Below are 18,667 nucleotides of genomic sequence, written 5' to 3'. Positions count from 1 at the left end.
TATAGTTAAATTTAAATTCAATGGTAAAAGCTTAATAAAATGGTTAACTGAATAATTGAAAATAAGAAAAAGATTAAAAACCATAGCACAACATACAAATTAAATACAGCCCAAACATTTACATGCAAAAATAAACAAAGCCAAAATATTTAAATACAGGCACAACATGCGAATATGTGTAAAGCACTAATAATTACAAATTTCATTGTTTTTTAAGGAATGCTCCAGAGACCTTCCAGTTTGTGGATGAAATAGCCCTGTAATTGATAAATAATTACCAATAAATTGTATTATTCGTATTAACCTTAGCTATTATACACTTCTAGAGATGGCCAATCAACTAAAGAAAATGCCAGCGATAGCAATCCTTTTCAGAGGATATTTAATGCTGTGGCAAGACATCACAAGTGGAATTTCCATTTCCAGTAAGATTGCTATCAATTTTGACTTGTTGTTCATAGTAATACAAATGTTGTTATAGGTTTCGATGACGGTCAATAGGGTTAAAGTGTTCAAAGCTCTACACATAGCTTCCAAGAGCACAGCGAAGCCAGTACCACCCCAATTGTAGCTGTTCCGAGTGCTTCCCCAGAAGTGGTATCAAAAACATCTGCAGATAAAATTTATAACTTTAGTATGCATAATATTTGCAAAAAAAAGGGCAATACCTGGCGGGGAGATGGTTTTATAATATCCACTACGAGACTGATTTGAGAACGCTTTCCTCAAATCAGTTTCTGGCTGCTTGGCCGTTATCAGTCGTAGGCAGGGAAACTTCCACTTGGAGCTCAACCCTATTCTTCTTATAGTTCTCTCCTGTTTAAGGAGATAATTGGTGATGCTCTGGACGGTTTTGCATCTGAGGACAAAAACTCGCAGTTGAAATTGTTGAGTTAAAGGAAACTCAGCAAGAAATAAGGGACACTTTGATCCGAGTAGCTGATACCTCAGAGAGGAATACTTCAGCTCTTGAAGTAGTGGCCGACAGTTGTAGAAGGTTCGCTGATGCGCTTGAAAGACTGGCAGATTCTGAAGAGCGAAAGACGGAAGCAATAAGCCAGCTATTGCTAGCAGTCACTTTTGGTTAATTGCAGCCACCTGTTATGGTAGATTAGGCGTTAAATTAATTTTTCTGGTTATGATGATGCAAGAGGATTTAGGCCTGAACCCAATTTCAGTTATTTTAAACGAATGTGGGGATGGGATACCTCGTAAAAGCACACCATTATTTATACCTTCAGGGTGGTGTGGAAATGAAATAACTCACATGATTTTTTATTCATAAAAATGTTAAATAAAATTTGGCGATACCTTTACAAGCTGTTGTCTCTTCTATAAATTGCATTTTCTTCTAAGCCTAACGCAACTATTGCGGCGACAGCAGCAACAGCTCCGGGTAGCGCCATAGTTAAAAATGATACCAAAATGGCGGAACAAGCGCCGGAAGTCAAAATGTTACGTAACACTCATGACGTAACCACAGCCAATAGAAAAGCAAAGGCAAGAGAATTCCCGCCAAACATTTCAGCCAACCGGAGCTTCTTAAGCAAGAGGGCGGTTCCCTTCTTGCCTAGGGGGTCACGCAGAATACGGCTGATTATTATTATTATTATTATTATTACCCACGGGAGATTATACCTGGAGGATAGATGCTTTGTGGGAACATGATCCGTCACCACTGGCCTGACGGCCGAGGTGAAAGCGCTCCACATCTCTTCAATAGAAGTGGCATCGGGGAGGTCTATATTAGAGAGCGAGCATGCCATGGACGCGAAGTCGGCCTTGTTGAAGTCAGGAACCGATCTAGGAGGATTCCTTAGTAGGGGTGGACCCCACAAATATTGAGCAGGAGAAAATCATGGTCACTGATGCCTGGAAGATGGAAGACAGTTTCAAGAATGTTTTCATCGGAAACCAGAACCAGGTCAAGGATGTTGGCAGCTGAATCACGTACCCTGGTGGGCTCAGTGACACGCTGGTGAGGTGAGAGGCCAGGAGAGTATGTAGAAAGCTCGTTGCCACTGACGAGGAATTTTTCTGCATAACGCAGTCAATACTGGGAAAGTTAAAGTCACTGGTGATGATGAGATCGGACTTCCCCCCGGCAAGACATCCAAGTAGGGAATATTGTATCTTGGTGTACGTAAGGGTAGCCGTCGGTGGCCGATAAATGTATCAGAGACGGAAACATGAGGAGCCGATGGTAGGACTTGAGGTCCTTGTGGACGGCCAGGCAAAAACCACCTCCATGTTTGTTCCTGTCTTTCCGGTAAACCAACAAGCTCGAAAGACGATATGGTAGCATCTAGCTTGGTTTCGGTGAGCGCTATGAAGGGAGGACGATGCGTATCAATATAGGCACGGAGTGCGTAGTACTACGTCTTAAGCGAGTCGATGTTGGTGTACAGGAGGGAGAGCTGGGTTCGACCTAGTAGTTAATGCGATGATGGTGGAGTATCCCGCTGCTCTGTCGCACAGGACGCGTGAGGTTGTTGAGCAGGGGAACGATAGAAGTCCACGGTGATTCCTTTGGTCCAACGTTCTGGCGCAAAAGCAAGGGGAGCTTCTTGCGCAGGAATGGAGACGATGAACAAAGAATAGTTCCGGCGATCAGCTCGAGTTTCAGTCAGGACAGAAATGGGATGAAGACCCAAGTGGCCCACAATCTAAGCCGCCGTAACAGAGGTATGCACCTGGGAGACGCGGAGAGCTTTGGTAGTCTTGGCCGCTAGCCCGGAGTCGACAGCAGCCGGTGGGTTGGTGCCCCATTGTACTTGCTTGCTTTTTCGTTATCGTTTATCCAGCTTTATGATAAATAAACTAGCAGGCCATCTTCTATTGGTTTGTTAGGCTCTTATGAACCTGCATTCAATATTCTAAAATGTATTTATATCGTTTTCGATGGATAGTTCAAAAGCAGTCTATCGGTACGATTTCATCTGTCGTGTGTCCGTGGTTACAGTTAGTCTCCTCCATTTTACGTCCACGCGCAGAAAGCCATTTATTAGTTATAGTTAGATAGATATTAATTAGAGTCAAGTTGAATTGAATTAAGATTTCCGAGAAAAAGAAGCATTCTGGTTCTTTTTATAAAAAAAGGAAATGAAGAAAAGCCGTTGAAGCAGAAAAGCAAGCGACAGCTTTGAAAAAGTTCATAAGTGTAGGTCTTAAAAAATCCCGCACAAGAGTGTTTTAATTACGTTGTTAAAGCAATTAATGTAAGGAATAAAATAATTAAGTTTACTAAGGACAACCCTTGAGTTAAAAATTAAAATATTCATTATTTTTATCTTTAACTCACGGGTTCTTTGGAAACTTAATTCTTATATTTCAAATATATATACCGTGATACTATTCAGTATGGACATTATAATTAATGTACTTAAGGTATATTAGTCTTACAACCATACGTAGTGTTTCAAGCTCCATGTAAAATGACTATGTACCATAAAAAAAGTTATTAAATATGTTTACACAAAGTATTTAAAATGGGATCAAAGGGATTATTTATTGTTATGAAAACGGTAAATTTATAACATTGACATGGTAATGTTTATTACGGGGGGTGGGGGTAGTTTAATTTAGTTTCAACATAAGAGGGGCGCCAAACATCCCCCTTGCCCGGGTGAAAAAAATATTCCGCCGGCCCTGCTGTTATGTCAACTTCTACCTCTAATATCGGACAATTTGGAAACCTATTGTTCAATTAAGTTGTGGTTAAAAAGTCTTAACCTAACTAAATTGGGCGGGCAGTTTAAAAAAAATAGGTTACGATAATTTTTAATACCCTATATTTAAATAAATTGTTGACAAAATTATTGAAAATATGAAGAAGATACTTACTTGTTGCCTAACATTAAATACACATTTAGCTTCAACATTTATAAATAAATCTTAAATTTTATATTTAATTGATTGTTTCACCGGAAGTAAAAATTTATAAGTACAGATCATTAAGTAAGAAACATAGTGTGATTATACGGCACTATTTTAACAATAATATAGGAATGGAGTTAAAGTAATATGAACTTTGTTAGATTAATTGAATTCTCACAGTTTATTTAGTACTCAGAATTTTGCCCACGTCTGGCAAAGACTCCAACTTTGTAGATGCGCCAGAAAAGCTCAACCTGAATTTCGACTATTTTTTCCAATAAACTTGCTTCTTTTAATTGACAATGCAAATTTCTTTTAGAACGTGAGTCTCCGAGAATTTCATTAATTTGCAAATTAATTACATTAACAGAACTTGACACTATATTGTAGTTCATTTTAGCTCCTAAGCCTTGGTTGTTCAAACCGGTTTTTACTAAAATAATGGCCATCGGTTTATCAGACGTAGAGCTAATTATACGACGGCATCATCGGCATTTTAGATTCGATGATGTCAATTATGACATCAAATATGACGTCAAATATTACGTAGGGTACGGGTGACGCAATATCTGTGAAACAAACCGTTAGTGAAAAAATAGAGCAAGTGGCATACTTATGAGTAATTATGTTACATATGGTATTATCCTTATGAAATGGAGTAAATGTTTCAGCAATTTCTCTATTAGTTCGAATACGGAAAATTTACCAATATGAAAAAATAGGGCCCCATTTTTTAATAAATTTGGGGCCCCTTCTAGTTTTCCACGTAGGCACGTGCCTACTCGTGCCTATTGCTGGCGGCGCCACTGTCTATATTTTATTTGATGTAAGTTCCATGTAAGGACGGTTAAGAATTTCCTTCCTCAGCTTATTTTCGTGCCTCGACCAAGACCCAAAGTATACTAAACTACTTTCTTGTATGAGGGAAATGACATTATAGGTGTTTCTTTTCGCTTGTTCCGGGATTTGGGAGTAGGATTAGAATAGTAACGCTGTGACGTCATTTTACTCCGATTTTGTGGTGGAGAATGGTTTGACTCGGGAGTAAAAACGTTTTTCCAAAATGGCTGTCTGTGGTCTCTTTAGCAGATAGATTTAGGCTAGCAGACGACAAAATCCGAATTACTCTCTTAACACCTTTTCATAGTAGCCCTACCAGGCTGAGAAATAAGGATTTTTTTTAAACTGGACCTGTGGCCAATAGATCCTAGGTAGTGTAATTCAAAAATTGGACACTGACCAATTTTAACCTTCCTAATCAGGCTTTCACACAATTGACACAAGTCCAAGCACACATTATAGAAACAAAGACCAAACAATTTTAGGTATTAATATAGTATTTTTTTAATGAACTAAAATCTTGAAGGGAAAATACTTTGAATTAATTAAATGGTCACCAGGGCCACTAACAACCCAAGCATTTATTTTTTTAAATGGCGATTGGCCTGTGATAGTGATTTAAGTATCAGACTGAGCCCTACCCTTGCAGCTCCAAGAGTCGATTTAGGGTCGGTCTTTGATCAAAACGTCGTTTAAGGGTCCCGCAGTATTTTAAGGTATTAAACTATTAAACACCACTTCAATATAGGAAGTTATTTTTACCTTCTGAAATATATGAAGATATTTTACCTTCTGAAATATATGAAGATATTTTAACTTCTGAAATATATGAAGATATTTTAACTTCTGAAATATATGAAGATATTTACCTTCTGAAATATATGAAGATATTTTACCTTCTGAAATATATGAATATATTTTTACCTTCTAAAATAAGGAAGATATTTTAACCTTCTAAAATATAGGAAGATATTTTGGTGTTGGTTCATTTGATCGAAAAATATGTGATCGACAGTCGAACATTATACGTTGCAATTGATCGAAATTCCATTTGATCGAATCCCATTTGTCATTTGTTTCATAAGATCGAACCTTCAAATGATCGAATACTATTTGATCGAATTCAAAAGTATTTATAGTACCAGTTTTTATGTTTTTATTTTACCGAATGTAAATATGAAGTGCAGATGGAATAATGATGGAATAATTAATTTCTTAAGTGCAGAAGGAATAATGATGGAATAATTCATTACTTAAGTGCAGAAGGAATAATGATGGAATAATTAATTGCTTAAGTACAGAAGGAATAATGTTTGAATAATTCATTACTTAAGTGCAGAAGGAATAATTAATTGCTTAAGTGCAGAAGGAATAATGATGGAATAATTCATTGCTTAAGTGCAGAAAGAATAATGATGGAATAATGCATTGCTTTAACTGTATTAAACCACAAAGATGAAGAGATTTTACGTTATACACTATATGATGCAATTTTTATGAATCGCGTACTATATATAGTATACGAGTCATTATAGGCTGGTGTGTGTGTGAGAGTAAGAGAGTGTGAGTGAGAGTGAGAGTGAGTGTGAGAGTGTGAGAGTGTGAGAGTGTGAGAGTGTGAGAGTGAGAGAGAGAGTGAGAGAGTGAGAGAGTGAGAGAGTGAGAGAGTGATAGTGTGAGAGTGTGAGAGAGTGAGAGTGTGAGAGAGTGAGAGTGTGAGAGTGTGAGAGTGTGAGAGTGAGAGAGTGAGATAGTGAGAGAGTGAGTGAGTGAGAGAGTGAGAGAGTGAGAGAGTGAGAGAGTGAGAGAGTGTGAGAGTGACAGAGTGACAGAGTGACAGAGTGAGAGAGTGTGAGAGTGTGAGAGTGTTATAGTGTGAGAGTGATAGAGTGAGAGAGTGAGAGAGAGAGTGAGAGTGAGAGTGAGAGTGAGAGAGTGAGAGAGTGAGAGAGAGTGAGAGAGAGAGTGAGAGAGAGTGAGAGAGAGTGAGAGAGAGTGAGAGAGAGTGAGAGAGAGAGTGTGAGAGAGAGTGAGAGAGTGAGAGAGAGTGAGAGTGAGTGAGAGTGAGTGAGAGTGAGTGAGAGTGAGTGAGACTGAGTGAGAGAGAGTGAGAGAGAGTGAGAGAGAGTGAGAGAGAGTGAGAGAGAGTGAGAGAGTAGTGTGAGAGAGTGAGAGAGTGAGAGAGTGAGAGAGTGTGAGAGTGAGAGAGATCGGGTAAGATTGGGAACGCGAAAAAACGTAGCCAAGCAGGGGACATTCCTCTTATTTTGCGTTGTGTAGATCATCAAGAGCCCTATACAACGGCAAATTGACGTGGCAACACAGGTTGAATTATATTCAATTCACGACTGCGCGCATGCGTTTTTCGGCTTCCCGGCTAGAAATGAAATATAAAAAGATGGCCGAACGTCGTCGAGAAAATACGAGCATTCAGGCAAAACGGGTTTAGTTTCTAGTCAAAATTAAAGATAATTCATAATACAAAATCTAGTTGCAAATTGAGTTTGTGCATTCCTCTCGCATTTCTCAAGGCCGTTCGTGCCGTGCTTTCAACGTATGACCTGAAGTAAAAATAAGTGTGACCACACAAGTAACAAATAGGTATAAGTGCAAATATGTATGGCCGTGGATATGTCACCGGCGTTGCGGGTTTTTGTGAATAGCTGAAACAAACTTAACACATTAGACGGAAAGTGTATATTCTGGCCGTCGTACGTCTTGTTTCACTGGTAGCTGAATAGAGCAGCGGGTTTTCACAATAGGAAAGCTAAAGCGCGTACCTTCTGCTCGAACATCTTTCAGAAAATTATTTTTAATGACGGAAAAAAAGGCAAGGAAATTTTTAAAGGATGTTTTTCAAAGTTTATACGATTTGATAAGTTCACAATTTTAAATGTGTCTAAAATATCTTATTTTCAATAAAAAATTAATTGTCAATTGCTATTCATTGCTCATTCTCGGCTGTTTTTTATAGTAATTTTGAGAATGTTTATTTAAGGGGGAGACCCTTGATTTTCTAAATATAAGCTAATGTTTCTGATTAACTTGTTGAAATTTGCTTTAAATTGTTTCTCGAACTTTTTTTAAATAAAAATTGGGAATAGGGAAGACAACCTCAGTTCTCAAAAGAACGTTCCTAAATTTATATAATTGAGCGAAGTGAGCGTAGCTCTCTTAGCAGTGAGTTCTATGGGAAAGTTTTGTCCGTCCGTCCGTTAGTAAGTTTCAAAGGAGGGGGACGCAAGAGAAAGAGGTATGAGCCACGGGTTGCGAGAGAGGGGAGGGGGCGCTAGACAGGGATAGGAACGAGTTGTACGGAACAGTTTTGTAGAGATGTGGAGGGGGATGGTAGGAGGTGCTAGAGGGGGTGTCAGAGGCGTTAGCAGAAGCGAGACAGAGCGAGAGCTGGTGGAAATTTTCTCCGTTCGTGCTCCGAGGGGATGCTAAAGAAAAGGGGTAGATAGGTAAAGACTACATAAAACCATTTCGAATTTTTAGATTAGAAAAGGGTACCATGGAAATTATTGCATGGGGAAAGGGGGAGGTGGCCTTACGGGGGAAGGTCGACTATGGGGTTAAGAGTACCATGGAAATTATCGCATGGAAAAAAGGGAGGAGGCCTTACTGCGGTGGTTCGACTATGGGGAAAAGGGCGCCACGGAAATTCTCGCATGGTTAAAAGGGGGAGGGTGCCTTACTGCGGTGGTTCGACTATGGGGAAAAGGGTTGCACGGAAATTACCCCATGGAAGAAAGGGTTTGGGGGGCGTACTGGGGTGGAGTGCCTCGAAACACACAAATAGCTGAGGGCCGCAAGCATAATTTTTGATCCTCTTCGCAACCGACTTGGAGAAGAAACAGCAGTAAAGCCAGTGGCGTAAATAACGCCCCGGCAGACTTCCATCGAGGGGCCCCCAAATTGCCTATGTGACTGTGTACAGTCCACTCACGCGAGGCCTCGCCTAGTTTTTTCTCTTGTCAGCTCAAGTTAATGTTTTACTTGTTTCAAATATTTCTTTATGCCCAAAACTTTATAAATAGTACCACAATAACCGTCGCATAAATATCGAAACAACGTACACTCTGTTTAAAAAGTCTTCGACAGTTGAAATTTTGGCCCTCTTTTTAATTATGCTAGAAAACTATAATAGATAGATCGATGAAACCAATTGCAACTATTATTTATTTTCCAATATTTTTCGTTATTTATTGGTTTCGTCCGCCAAAAATAAATATTTTGGCGGGAACCGTCAAAACTCAGTTTTGCTGGGGGGGGGGGAATTAATGTTATTGCCCCTTCAACTTTTTGGTCAGTTGAAATCTTCAAAAGCTCAAATTCTCAATTTAAAAGCATATACAGCTTATGGAAGATCAACAGTGTCTTTTCCCGCCAATTGACATAGTAGTCAAACAGTAACACATGCATTCGGTGAAGCTACACTCCTTTAAAAATTCAAAACCGTTCTCTTTTATTATTGTGGATTTGGGTATCTTAAATTTATACACGACTCTAAAGACTTAAAAACCCTTCGTATGAAAACTGTTGTTACTCTCAATGCCTTAATGACATTCGCACCGGTAACTCACTCTACATCGGTGGTTAAGCTCCTTGACCCCCGTTTCGTTTCTCTTTGCCCCCTCCAACTTCTAAAGCGTTCCTACGCCCCTGAAATGAGGAGCGGAAGGGAAGGCAATGTCTCCCCAAAACTTGAGAGTACATCATCCCCCCCACCCTCCTCCAATTGAAACGATGAAACCGTGGGAATTTTCAAACAGAATATTTCATTTTTACCCTACTTTATTTAATAAACAAATAACGTGCTTACATGAGTTCCCTACCAGAGAATAGTAGCAATATTTTTAATTTTTTTACACTAAGTCATCTAGACAAAGCCATTTTTAAGGGTTTTATATATTTAAAATGCAAGTTTTAATTTATCAAAAACAAATTATAAAATTATAAATAAATTAATTTGGGGGATTTTATTTATCTTTAACTTCATTTGAATTGCTTGTGTATTTAACTTTAATTAATACTAAACACACTGGAACCGTATTGGAAACGGAACCGCTTAGTTCTAAATTTTGAGAAACAGAACCCAAACCGGAATCGATAAATTAAAATTTTAAGTACCGTAACCAGATCCGGAACCGAGATAGTCCAAAAAATGGAACCGTTGCATCCCTACTTAACACGCGCCATTAAATATTGTATTCTCTTGACAATCAAACGCTTTATTAGTATTGTTAAACCTTTACTCGCACGTCATAATCAAATGAACATTCGACATTTGGGAAATCCAGCTAAGCCATTTGTGATAGCGTTTTCAATATTTGCGTCGTTTATTCAATTAGTTTGAAAGCTTCATTCTCTTTCAGGGGCGGGAGGATGACAACAAGAGGGGGAAAGCATCGGGACTCCAACTGGAGAATTTGTCGGTTTGACTCACTCTTTGACGTCATCCCTGATTTGCGGAATTGCATTTCAACGTCTGCCATTTTGGCTGCTGAAAATGCCACAATTGGTGGCGAATTCACAAATAGGCTGAGTAGGCTTAAGCAATAAGAACCCCCCGTGTACCAGAATTGTAAGAGTGATAAAACACGAGAAAATGTAGAAAAGTACGCAAGGAAAAGGGACAAAAATAAAAGCTAAAATCTAATCGAATTAAATGAAATTACAAGCTAATCATACTAATAGGACTTTTGGAAGTTCTTGCTATTTTATTTACGTTTTAATTAGTTTTTGATCCGAGATTCGCGTCTTGAAGACCTATTGGACCCAGGAATTTTTAAGTTTTAAGTGCCTTTTGAAGTTCACACCTGGCCCACGCACTTGCCTTTTGAAGATCACACCCGGCGGCCCTCTTCGTGTTTTGTCACTCCCTATTTTTCTTTCTAAAATTCCATTCACCCTAAGATTAGGAAGGCTAGATCAACCCGAATGACAAAAGGTACGATGTCGCGATGTTTGAGTGCAATTATCCACTGTGGTCTTTGGGAATTGGGAGCGTAGTGGCCGCGCTAGAGCCAAGGAGAGGAGCACTGGCGGAACATTATTGAACTCCGGAAAGCTCGATCAGTTTTCGGAAAGCATCCGGCCCCAAAAATCATTTCCGTAAGAAAAACCGGTTGACACTCCCCTACGATCGTGGGCTTTCTCTCTTTAAGCCATTTGACTCCCAATCCCCATCACGCGCAAACAGCAACGTCCTTCTATCTTAAGATTATCCATTCAGCCTGGTATGACAATAATAATTAGCTAGGTATAAGTCATCAATTCTCATTGGCTCCCGAAAACTGACACGAAGCTCACGCCGTTGACGTTTTCCATCATCCACTCCCGTTCTGGACGAAAAACCAGACCCTGAGCGTCACACCATATTCATTCTCCCTAGTTTAAATTGCGCCTTCATATGCTCTATAAACCCGAAAAATTATGAGTCGAGGTGTACGAATAATAAATATTCAGTTATATTTATTTTTATTTTATTTGCAGTTAGTGTCCGAAGACTCTAAATTTGAGCCTAAAAGCATTGACAAATTTCCCAAGATGAACGCCAAATGCCAGATTTAAAACGGCCACATCTGGCCTTTTTAGAATTCAAGCATTTCATTTTCGAGCAGTCAGAATATGATGAATTTTTCGATCCGTAGATTGGATTTCTGCAAGTACATTGGCATGTTTGGTCACCACTGACCCTGGATAGTGTAAAGCATTTGGCCTTTTGCAATCCGATTCCTTTGCACGACGTGCGCTGGCAATTTTCGTCACCGTCGTCTGTCGATGGGCACTCTGTCAACGATAATTATTTTTCCGGGTGTAAAAATTATTTCGTTACATCAAATAAATCAAATATTCGTTCCCTGATAAATGTTCACGAATATTCCGATTTCTGATCAAATAGCTGAATATTCCGAAAGGGTGATGGATATTTTTCTTATTTCCAATAGTTTGCAAAATTATTGGCTCTTAAATCAAATACTTAATTTACATGGTATTTGAAATATTATTTAGTATTTCATTTTAAAAAGTGCCAATTTAGTTTATATATTCTTTGGTGTTTCACGTGGCCATACAAGGGAATTTTGAGCGGTATTTGGGCGCTAATGTAAAAAAGACATTTAACCACTCATCTCCGCTCAAAATAACTAAGCCGCTCACGAGAGCTGCCCATTTCTGGACGTTGCTTGAAAATAAATATTTGATATAGGATTCTTAAAAGAATGTATTTGCAAACTTTTAAATAGTGACCGGGCTAAACGAATATTTATTTTGATAAGAGTAACATCTATTAAGCTAGAAAAGGGGGACATAATTTTCATCCACTGATCTTAGAAATCTAAAAATTAAAGTTGCTGCAATGAAGAATAAGTATTTTAAACGTTTCTAAGAGATGAATAAATGAATCTATATAGAAATGATCAAGTATGAAAATGGTGGTGCTTGGCTCCGGACTATCGCGCAATTCAGTGTGAAATCTTACCCCCGCAGTGATTGAAGGGTCCGAGCCACTTTCCTTTGTCGCATATGATAGATTTGGTTCCCCCAGTTTTACACGGAATGAAGCATGTGTGCATCGTCCGTCCATAAGCGGAATGAGGTATACCCGCACAACGATGCTTGGGGTGTTTGTGGAATTCGTGATCAGGACAGTCTATTTAATGAAAACAAAAATTATCTAAGCTTTGTTTTAAGCTGAAAAGACATTGAAAGCCAATCTCGGCTTTGGTTAAAAATGTGAAAAACACACAAATTGCAAATCGTTTAAAGAAAGCGCTTCTATGTAGAAGCACCTTCCGGCAATATTTATGTCGAAAGTGGTTAGACCGCCATCTATTAATGGCAAAGCGTAATAAAAATCACATTTTCTGTAGTAGTAGAAAGATTTTATGAGAAGAGCGAGTAAATATTAATGTCCATTATGGGGGCCTTATTAAATATTTTATTAAATCACGCAAAACTTTTGCGGAGGCCAAAGTTGAGAAACGCTCTTCTAGATAAAGCGGATAGTTTTTTGATCCGAGAGGTCATCGAGAATAGTTCCGTAGAAGCCTTAACAAAGGACCTTGTTCAGTTTCCCTGCTTTGCGCTTGTGTTTCTTTTACGCAGACGATATAAAGACCAAAACAACTACATTGAACCCGAATACATTCATTTCTACGAGGAACGACGAACTACCTGTCTATCATCTGGAGTAGGGATGTCCGTTTCCTATCCGCGTTTTATTTAATTGCTTAAGACAAAGAATAATTCAACTTTTGTCGTTGACTCAATCCGCAAAACGTTCAAGAAAACTCCTTGTTTTTCTTAAAAAAAAGCAGTTTTACTACAGAGTCAGCTGATAATCGCAAATAAACGTATTTCTCATTAATTTGGATTTCTATTTTCATTCAATCGAAAAGATGCTGTTTAAAAATTTACAAAATAAATTGAATGCTTATTCGTGGTAACAAAAGTGATCAAGCTTGCCAGCGATAAAAGCTGATATGTAAGCACACGCTTTTTGCTTCCCTTTTCTGTGAACGCACTTCTCTTTGCGGCTGCCAGTACAGCGAGAAAAGCCGAAAGCACGCGCCATTCGCTTATATACCCTAAAAATCCGCTTCCCTTCGCAACTGCCAGTGCCAAAACAAATTAAACTAACTAAGCCGTAATTTTCCTCCTTGATTAAAAGAAATTTTGCCCTGGTTATTTTCACTTTCAATTTTATTTATAATTCATACCTCGATAAATTTCATCACCAGGCGAAATTAACGCCTTAGGCTACATACGGTACACTTACAAAAACCTACTTAGACTAACGCTTAATAAGCAGATTTTGGCTGGCGAAAAGTAAATTATGAAATCCAAGTGGCTAGATTTTACATTCTTAAAGTCTCTTATATCGCAAAGTGTGCTTTTGAAGGCTGTCATTAGAGATTATTATGGTTACCAATTTCAAATTCTCCATTCACGTGCAAATAAATTAAAACCTTAGAGCGATTCATGTAATTTTGACATTGAATGCAATTTTGAAAGGTTTGTCGCACTAGGGCAAATGTGTGGAAGTATTTAGAGAGGCAGACATTTGGAAATACATATTAGATAAAACCTTATCAATAAAACTTACCTTCAGCATTCGTAGGGCAGAGAGCGCTAAGTATGAACGCGGCGAGAACCACACAGTTCATTTCCAAGATACTTTGAAACCCCTTTCTGTAACTCAAGCTTTGGCACTTAGAAGCGTTATATGCCTTTTCCCAGAGCGAATTGAAAGTCAAGTCCTTCTACTCCAAACAAAAAACGCCACGAGTAAAGCCACGAAACAATATAAATCACCACTTATTTTTTCAAAACTTATTTCAATAAAATATAAAATAACAAAAACTAATAAAGTTGTACTCACTGAATTGTCAATTTACCTTTTAAATCAATTTGAGAAATATTGCTTATTGTAGGGAAATAATGGAACTAACAGCCTTGCGTACACGTTCTAGGCTTAAAAAGCAAAGATGTTAATATTTTGGGATTTTAATATTAGAAATATTATTACATTAATTTTTGGCACGGATTTCGTGGAACCCTAACGACGAAAATGTCAACAAACTTCCTGCTTTTTAAACGAATTCAACAGTTAGCTGCTTCTCTAGTTCTTTTTTACACAATATTCGCTCTTACATGTTGCAACACTTTTATAAATAAGATGAAACTAAAGGTTTTAAAATAAAGTTATTCTAGATGGTTAAAGAAAGTGTGAGCATTGACAACAAGAAAAAGTTTCATATTATAACTCCTTTCTTAATTCTTCAGTTAACAATAACGATAAGCAAATAATTGAGCGATCGTTGGGTACTACCCAGGTAGCACGAGCACGTGTCTTTTAGGTTTATATTAATACACTCTTAGAAAATTTCGTTCATAATTGTACAAAACATGATCCAAATTGTTGTCACTGAGACGTCACGTATTTTTGTCCAAAATTGCACAAAAACAATAAGTGCAACGTTGGACTTTATGTGGATCAAATATTGCACAATATTACGAGATATATTGGTAGTTAATTTGTCCAATATTCTATAATAAAGCATCAAATATATTTTAATTTTGGGACTTAAATTGTCGAAAATTGGGAGGTTATTCGTCCGATATTGGAGTCTAATTCATGTAATATTAGCTATTTATTTGTCCAATTTTGAAAACTGTTATGTTCAAAATTGGGAGGTTATTTGTCCGATATTGGAGTCTAATTAATGTAATATTCGCTATTAAATCTCCAATTTTGAAAGTTGTTATGTTCAAAATTGGGAGGTTATTTGTATTATATTGAATTTAAATTCGTGTAATATAAGATATTGTTTTATCTAATTTTGAACGTTATTTGGTCCTAAATTGAAAAGATACCTGTTCGATAGTGAACACCAAACCCATCAACATCAATTTTTAAATAGGCCTTTCTATAAAGTAACATTGGCCTTATTGTTTCGATGTTGCTGCTGCGTCACGGGTGACCTATCAATGACGTTTTACTAAGAAAACCCTGGACATAAGAGTAAATTCGACGAGGCACCCTGTTTTTAGGTGTAGACTAAACTGAACTTCTACGTATTTCGTAACGAATGAGCTACATAAAAACAAGTTAAGCAAGCGTAGCTTATTTTATTGAAAGGCCTATTCTATGATTTGGGAGCTGAAAATATTTAATATTGAGTAATAACTTAAATAGTAATGTTGAATATCAGTGGTTCAATATAGATTTATTTCTTTAGGTAATACCGTCCAATACTTAGTGTTGACTTTAGACAATGAACTGTTAATTTTTGGAGCGCCTTATATCCATATTTTGATTTCAAGGTACGCTATTAAATTAAATGTTCACTAGACGGTCTTAAATCAGTGTTACAATTATATTTCCATGTCTAATTGAAAGAACCAGTGAAATTATAATTTTATTTATAATAATAATTGGTTTACAATGAGGTCCATTGAGTTCGATACTTTAGAGGCTTCGATTTTAATCACGATTTTTTGAAGGTACTCCATGGTCTTTTTAAGAGAGGCAGGGTACTGCATATTAAATGCGTAATAACCAGCCAGGATTGTTGCAACAGCATCTTCAATTGGTCCGACGTCGAATGTACCATTTTCAATGTGTACTTCTACTAAGGCCTCAAGAACATTATTTTCGTTAAACACCATAGTTGATGTGGCTTTTTTCGTTTGCTTAAAAGAATGTTAAAAAGAGTTGTCGATATAGACACTTTATATTAATTTATTTGATTCTGAAATATTTCACTTACATGTACATCTATAGTAAAAAATAAGTCCACAGACTCTCCAAAGATGCAGGGTAACAAAATAAGTGCTGAGCGAATTTGAAGCTCCATAAAAACATATTAGTTGAACATTTCTATAGCGTTGTGATTTGAAGTGCGGTTACCTTTAACCTGCTCCTCCCGGTAGTAGTTTTTTTGTTCTAAAAGGAAATTAACACTCCCTTTACGTCGCGAGTCTGTTAGCATTCAAAATCATATTTTTGAGAAAAAGTGGGGAAAACGACAGATAGGTAATCACCCCCCAAAAATATTGTAAATGTTTTTTAAAGAGTATCTAACCCCAAAACAATTAGTTTTGGTTGATACTAAATTTAATTCGATATTTTTTTTAATTCTTCATTTAAACAATATCAGATTATATTTTTTATTTTATTTTTATAAAAACAGTATACTATCTTAAAAACTATTTAAAATTACAAATCCTACATGTAAAGTATTTTGTAATTAGAAAATAGAGAGTATGTACCGAGTTTTCTGACATATACAATAATTCAATCATATCCGAAACAGACTTTAGATGGCTATCCATAAAAAAATCTAAGACTTTATAGAAAAATAAAGAAAATAATAAGGTTCAATATAATGAATTTATTTTTAAATCTTCCCTTGCTATGACCCTTAAAGATATATCTCCGCAATTCAGAGTTGTTTACTAAAAACTTTATCCCGGTTCAATCCCACCCGGTATAAAATTTTAATTATAATTAAAATAACTGAGACGAAACAACCGAGTTTAATTTATTCAGAATATTATAAATTAAGTAGTTACAACAGTGAGTTAGACGTACTAAACAACAACAAAAATAACCAATAGAAAAATATAAAAGAATATTCCACCAAGAAACAAGTTAATATAAATACTTTGAAATCAAGAATAAATAAACCCAAATACCGAAAGTTGAAAAAATTATGTGAAAGGAAAAACGAAAAAAATCTTACCGTTAGCAATACACGGCTTACAACGTACAATAAATGACCGTAGACAGAATAGTTATGGTTCTTTATAAATAAAAACAAACAATCCCAATTTATCAACTGCAGTAAACATCTTAATCCGTCGAGAAAACGTTTAAAATAAATTACGAAGTAATGACGACCCAGTTAAAAACCAGACCAACATAGATGTAAGAGCACGATGTATACCACTTGAAATTTTCTTCATAAATGAACCATAACGCTTGAAAACTAAACACGCTAAACACACAATAGATAAACGAGGTAATTCAGTAGACTTGCCCACGAAAGTGAAGCCGCGCCTTCTTGCCTCTGGCCTTGTCATTGGCTCCGAGACGACACGTGGTGTATCGGAGGAAGCAGCGTCTCATTGGATGTCATTAGCGTGACGTGCGAGGTTGAATAAACAGCTGCCCTCTATACAGGGTCGAGGAAGCTAGTTCAAATCAGATCACACCGGTTCAGTTCCGGCATTGAAAATCAACTCTGATTTCCGGCCCGATGAACTATGGCGGCTGTGTCGCCCTCTACCGGGAATAAATTAACGACTGTCGTCTGTTATTCTTTAAAATGGCACATGCTAGAGTGGCTGCAATAGAAGGTACAAATTTATAAAAGAAAAATATATTTGTTATGTCTAATTATTAATGATAAGTAGTTTCTGCTTCAATTTGAAATTCCAAAAGACGATGTTTATGCTTTATTCGGATGGGTAAAACCCCTTTTGGGAAAAGATAGGACTACCAAGATCAATTTAGCAAAATGATATGGGTGTAAACAGCAAGTGTGAAGCAGGAAGTTTCGGTTGCAATTCTGTTTAGTGCTCCAGCCTCCAGTCATTCCAAAATCTGGTGGCAGCAAATTATGAAACGTAAGCAATTTAGAATGTGTCGTTTGATCTATTCCCATTGGACAATATGTGGCCACTCAGCGTACAAAGGAATGTGTTGTTTTTAGAAATAGCTCAATCAGCTTAACACAATTATGCTTATTCTCAGATGTGTTCCTCAATGTGGTGACACCTACCAAATATTCTGGGATAATTGGATAGCATGTGCATAGTGATGGAGAAGTCAAAAATGTACGCCCTTGTGTATTTGGACAGCAAAAACAACTACTCTTTAAATGTTTCAATGGTACTTTTATTTTTCAAGGAAGCTTAATCATTCTCTGTGGTCAGTTCCAAAGAGCTGGACTCATCTGTAGGTTGTCCAGGTAACTTTGCTACCAAGGCTAGCAGAGCAGAGATTTGCTTCGCTTAATTTTCTGCCATAAGCTTTAAGGCATCTGCTTGCGTCTGTTGGGCAACCGCTTGCTGAAGCTGAGCATCTACTAATTTCTCCACTGCTGCTGTATGTTTGTCAAATTACTCACGCAACGCATCCACAGAAACCTCAAAGCTTTGATTTCGTGGCTGTACCACTTCCCATCTTGAATAACTTCATTGAGGGATTCAGTTAGTGTTTCCTTAAAAGGTAGTGTGCGTTTCCTAGAAACTAAAAGAATGCTTCTTTATTAAGCTTTCTTCTTTCAACTGACAATGGCCAATCAGCCAGAAACTATTAAGGTACGGTTTCTCAATAGTTTTGTAGCCAGTAGCTTTTGACGTCAAAATTTACATTTCAAAATGCATTTTCACCTCAACAATATTTATTAATAAAATCAGTGTTACCCGAAGCTGG

At 37.3% G+C, this 18,667-nt stretch overlaps 3 protein-coding genes across 5 annotated transcripts in view; all 3 read right to left on the bottom strand.

Annotated features, from left to right (window-relative positions):
• Positions 1-18,667, bottom strand: part of LOC149933628 (uncharacterized) — a 163,755-nt gene that overhangs the window by 108,330 nt on the left and 36,758 nt on the right. The gene's annotated exons all lie outside the window — the stretch shown is intronic.
• On the bottom strand, positions 11,243-14,011 carry LOC149933631 (uncharacterized). The gene is made up of 3 exons (XM_090156456.1): positions 13,829-14,011; positions 12,203-12,373; positions 11,243-11,511 (listed from the first exon to the last, which is right to left on the bottom strand). The coding sequence occupies exons 1-3, from the start codon at positions 13,887-13,889 to the stop codon at positions 11,243-11,245; spliced, it is 501 nt and encodes a 166-aa protein (XP_090012582.1). The 5' UTR covers positions 13,890-14,011.
• Positions 15,556-17,208, bottom strand: LOC149933630 (uncharacterized). 3 transcript variants are annotated; one of them, XM_090156837.1, is made up of 4 exons: positions 17,115-17,208; positions 16,971-17,030; positions 15,996-16,171; positions 15,556-15,918 (listed from the first exon to the last, which is right to left on the bottom strand). In XM_090156837.1, the coding sequence occupies exons 3-4, from the start codon at positions 16,080-16,082 to the stop codon at positions 15,649-15,651; spliced, it is 357 nt and encodes a 118-aa protein (XP_090012963.1). In that variant the 5' UTR covers positions 16,083-16,171; positions 16,971-17,030; positions 17,115-17,208; the 3' UTR covers positions 15,556-15,648. The 3 variants fall into 3 exon arrangements, with proteins under 3 accessions (XP_090012963.1, XP_090012964.1, XP_090012962.1); XM_090156838.1 differs by having other exon boundaries at positions 15,996-16,207; positions 16,971-17,208; XM_090156836.1 differs by having other exon boundaries at positions 16,971-17,208.

This window comes from Leiobunum rupestre, chromosome 8 (genome assembly GCF_980474605.1).
Source record: "Leiobunum rupestre chromosome 8, qqLeiRupe1.1.hap1, whole genome shotgun sequence".
In the NCBI taxonomy this organism is placed as follows: Eukaryota; Metazoa; Arthropoda; class Arachnida; order Opiliones; family Sclerosomatidae; genus Leiobunum; species Leiobunum rupestre.
This window is presented reverse-complemented; position numbering and strand designations above follow the sequence as displayed.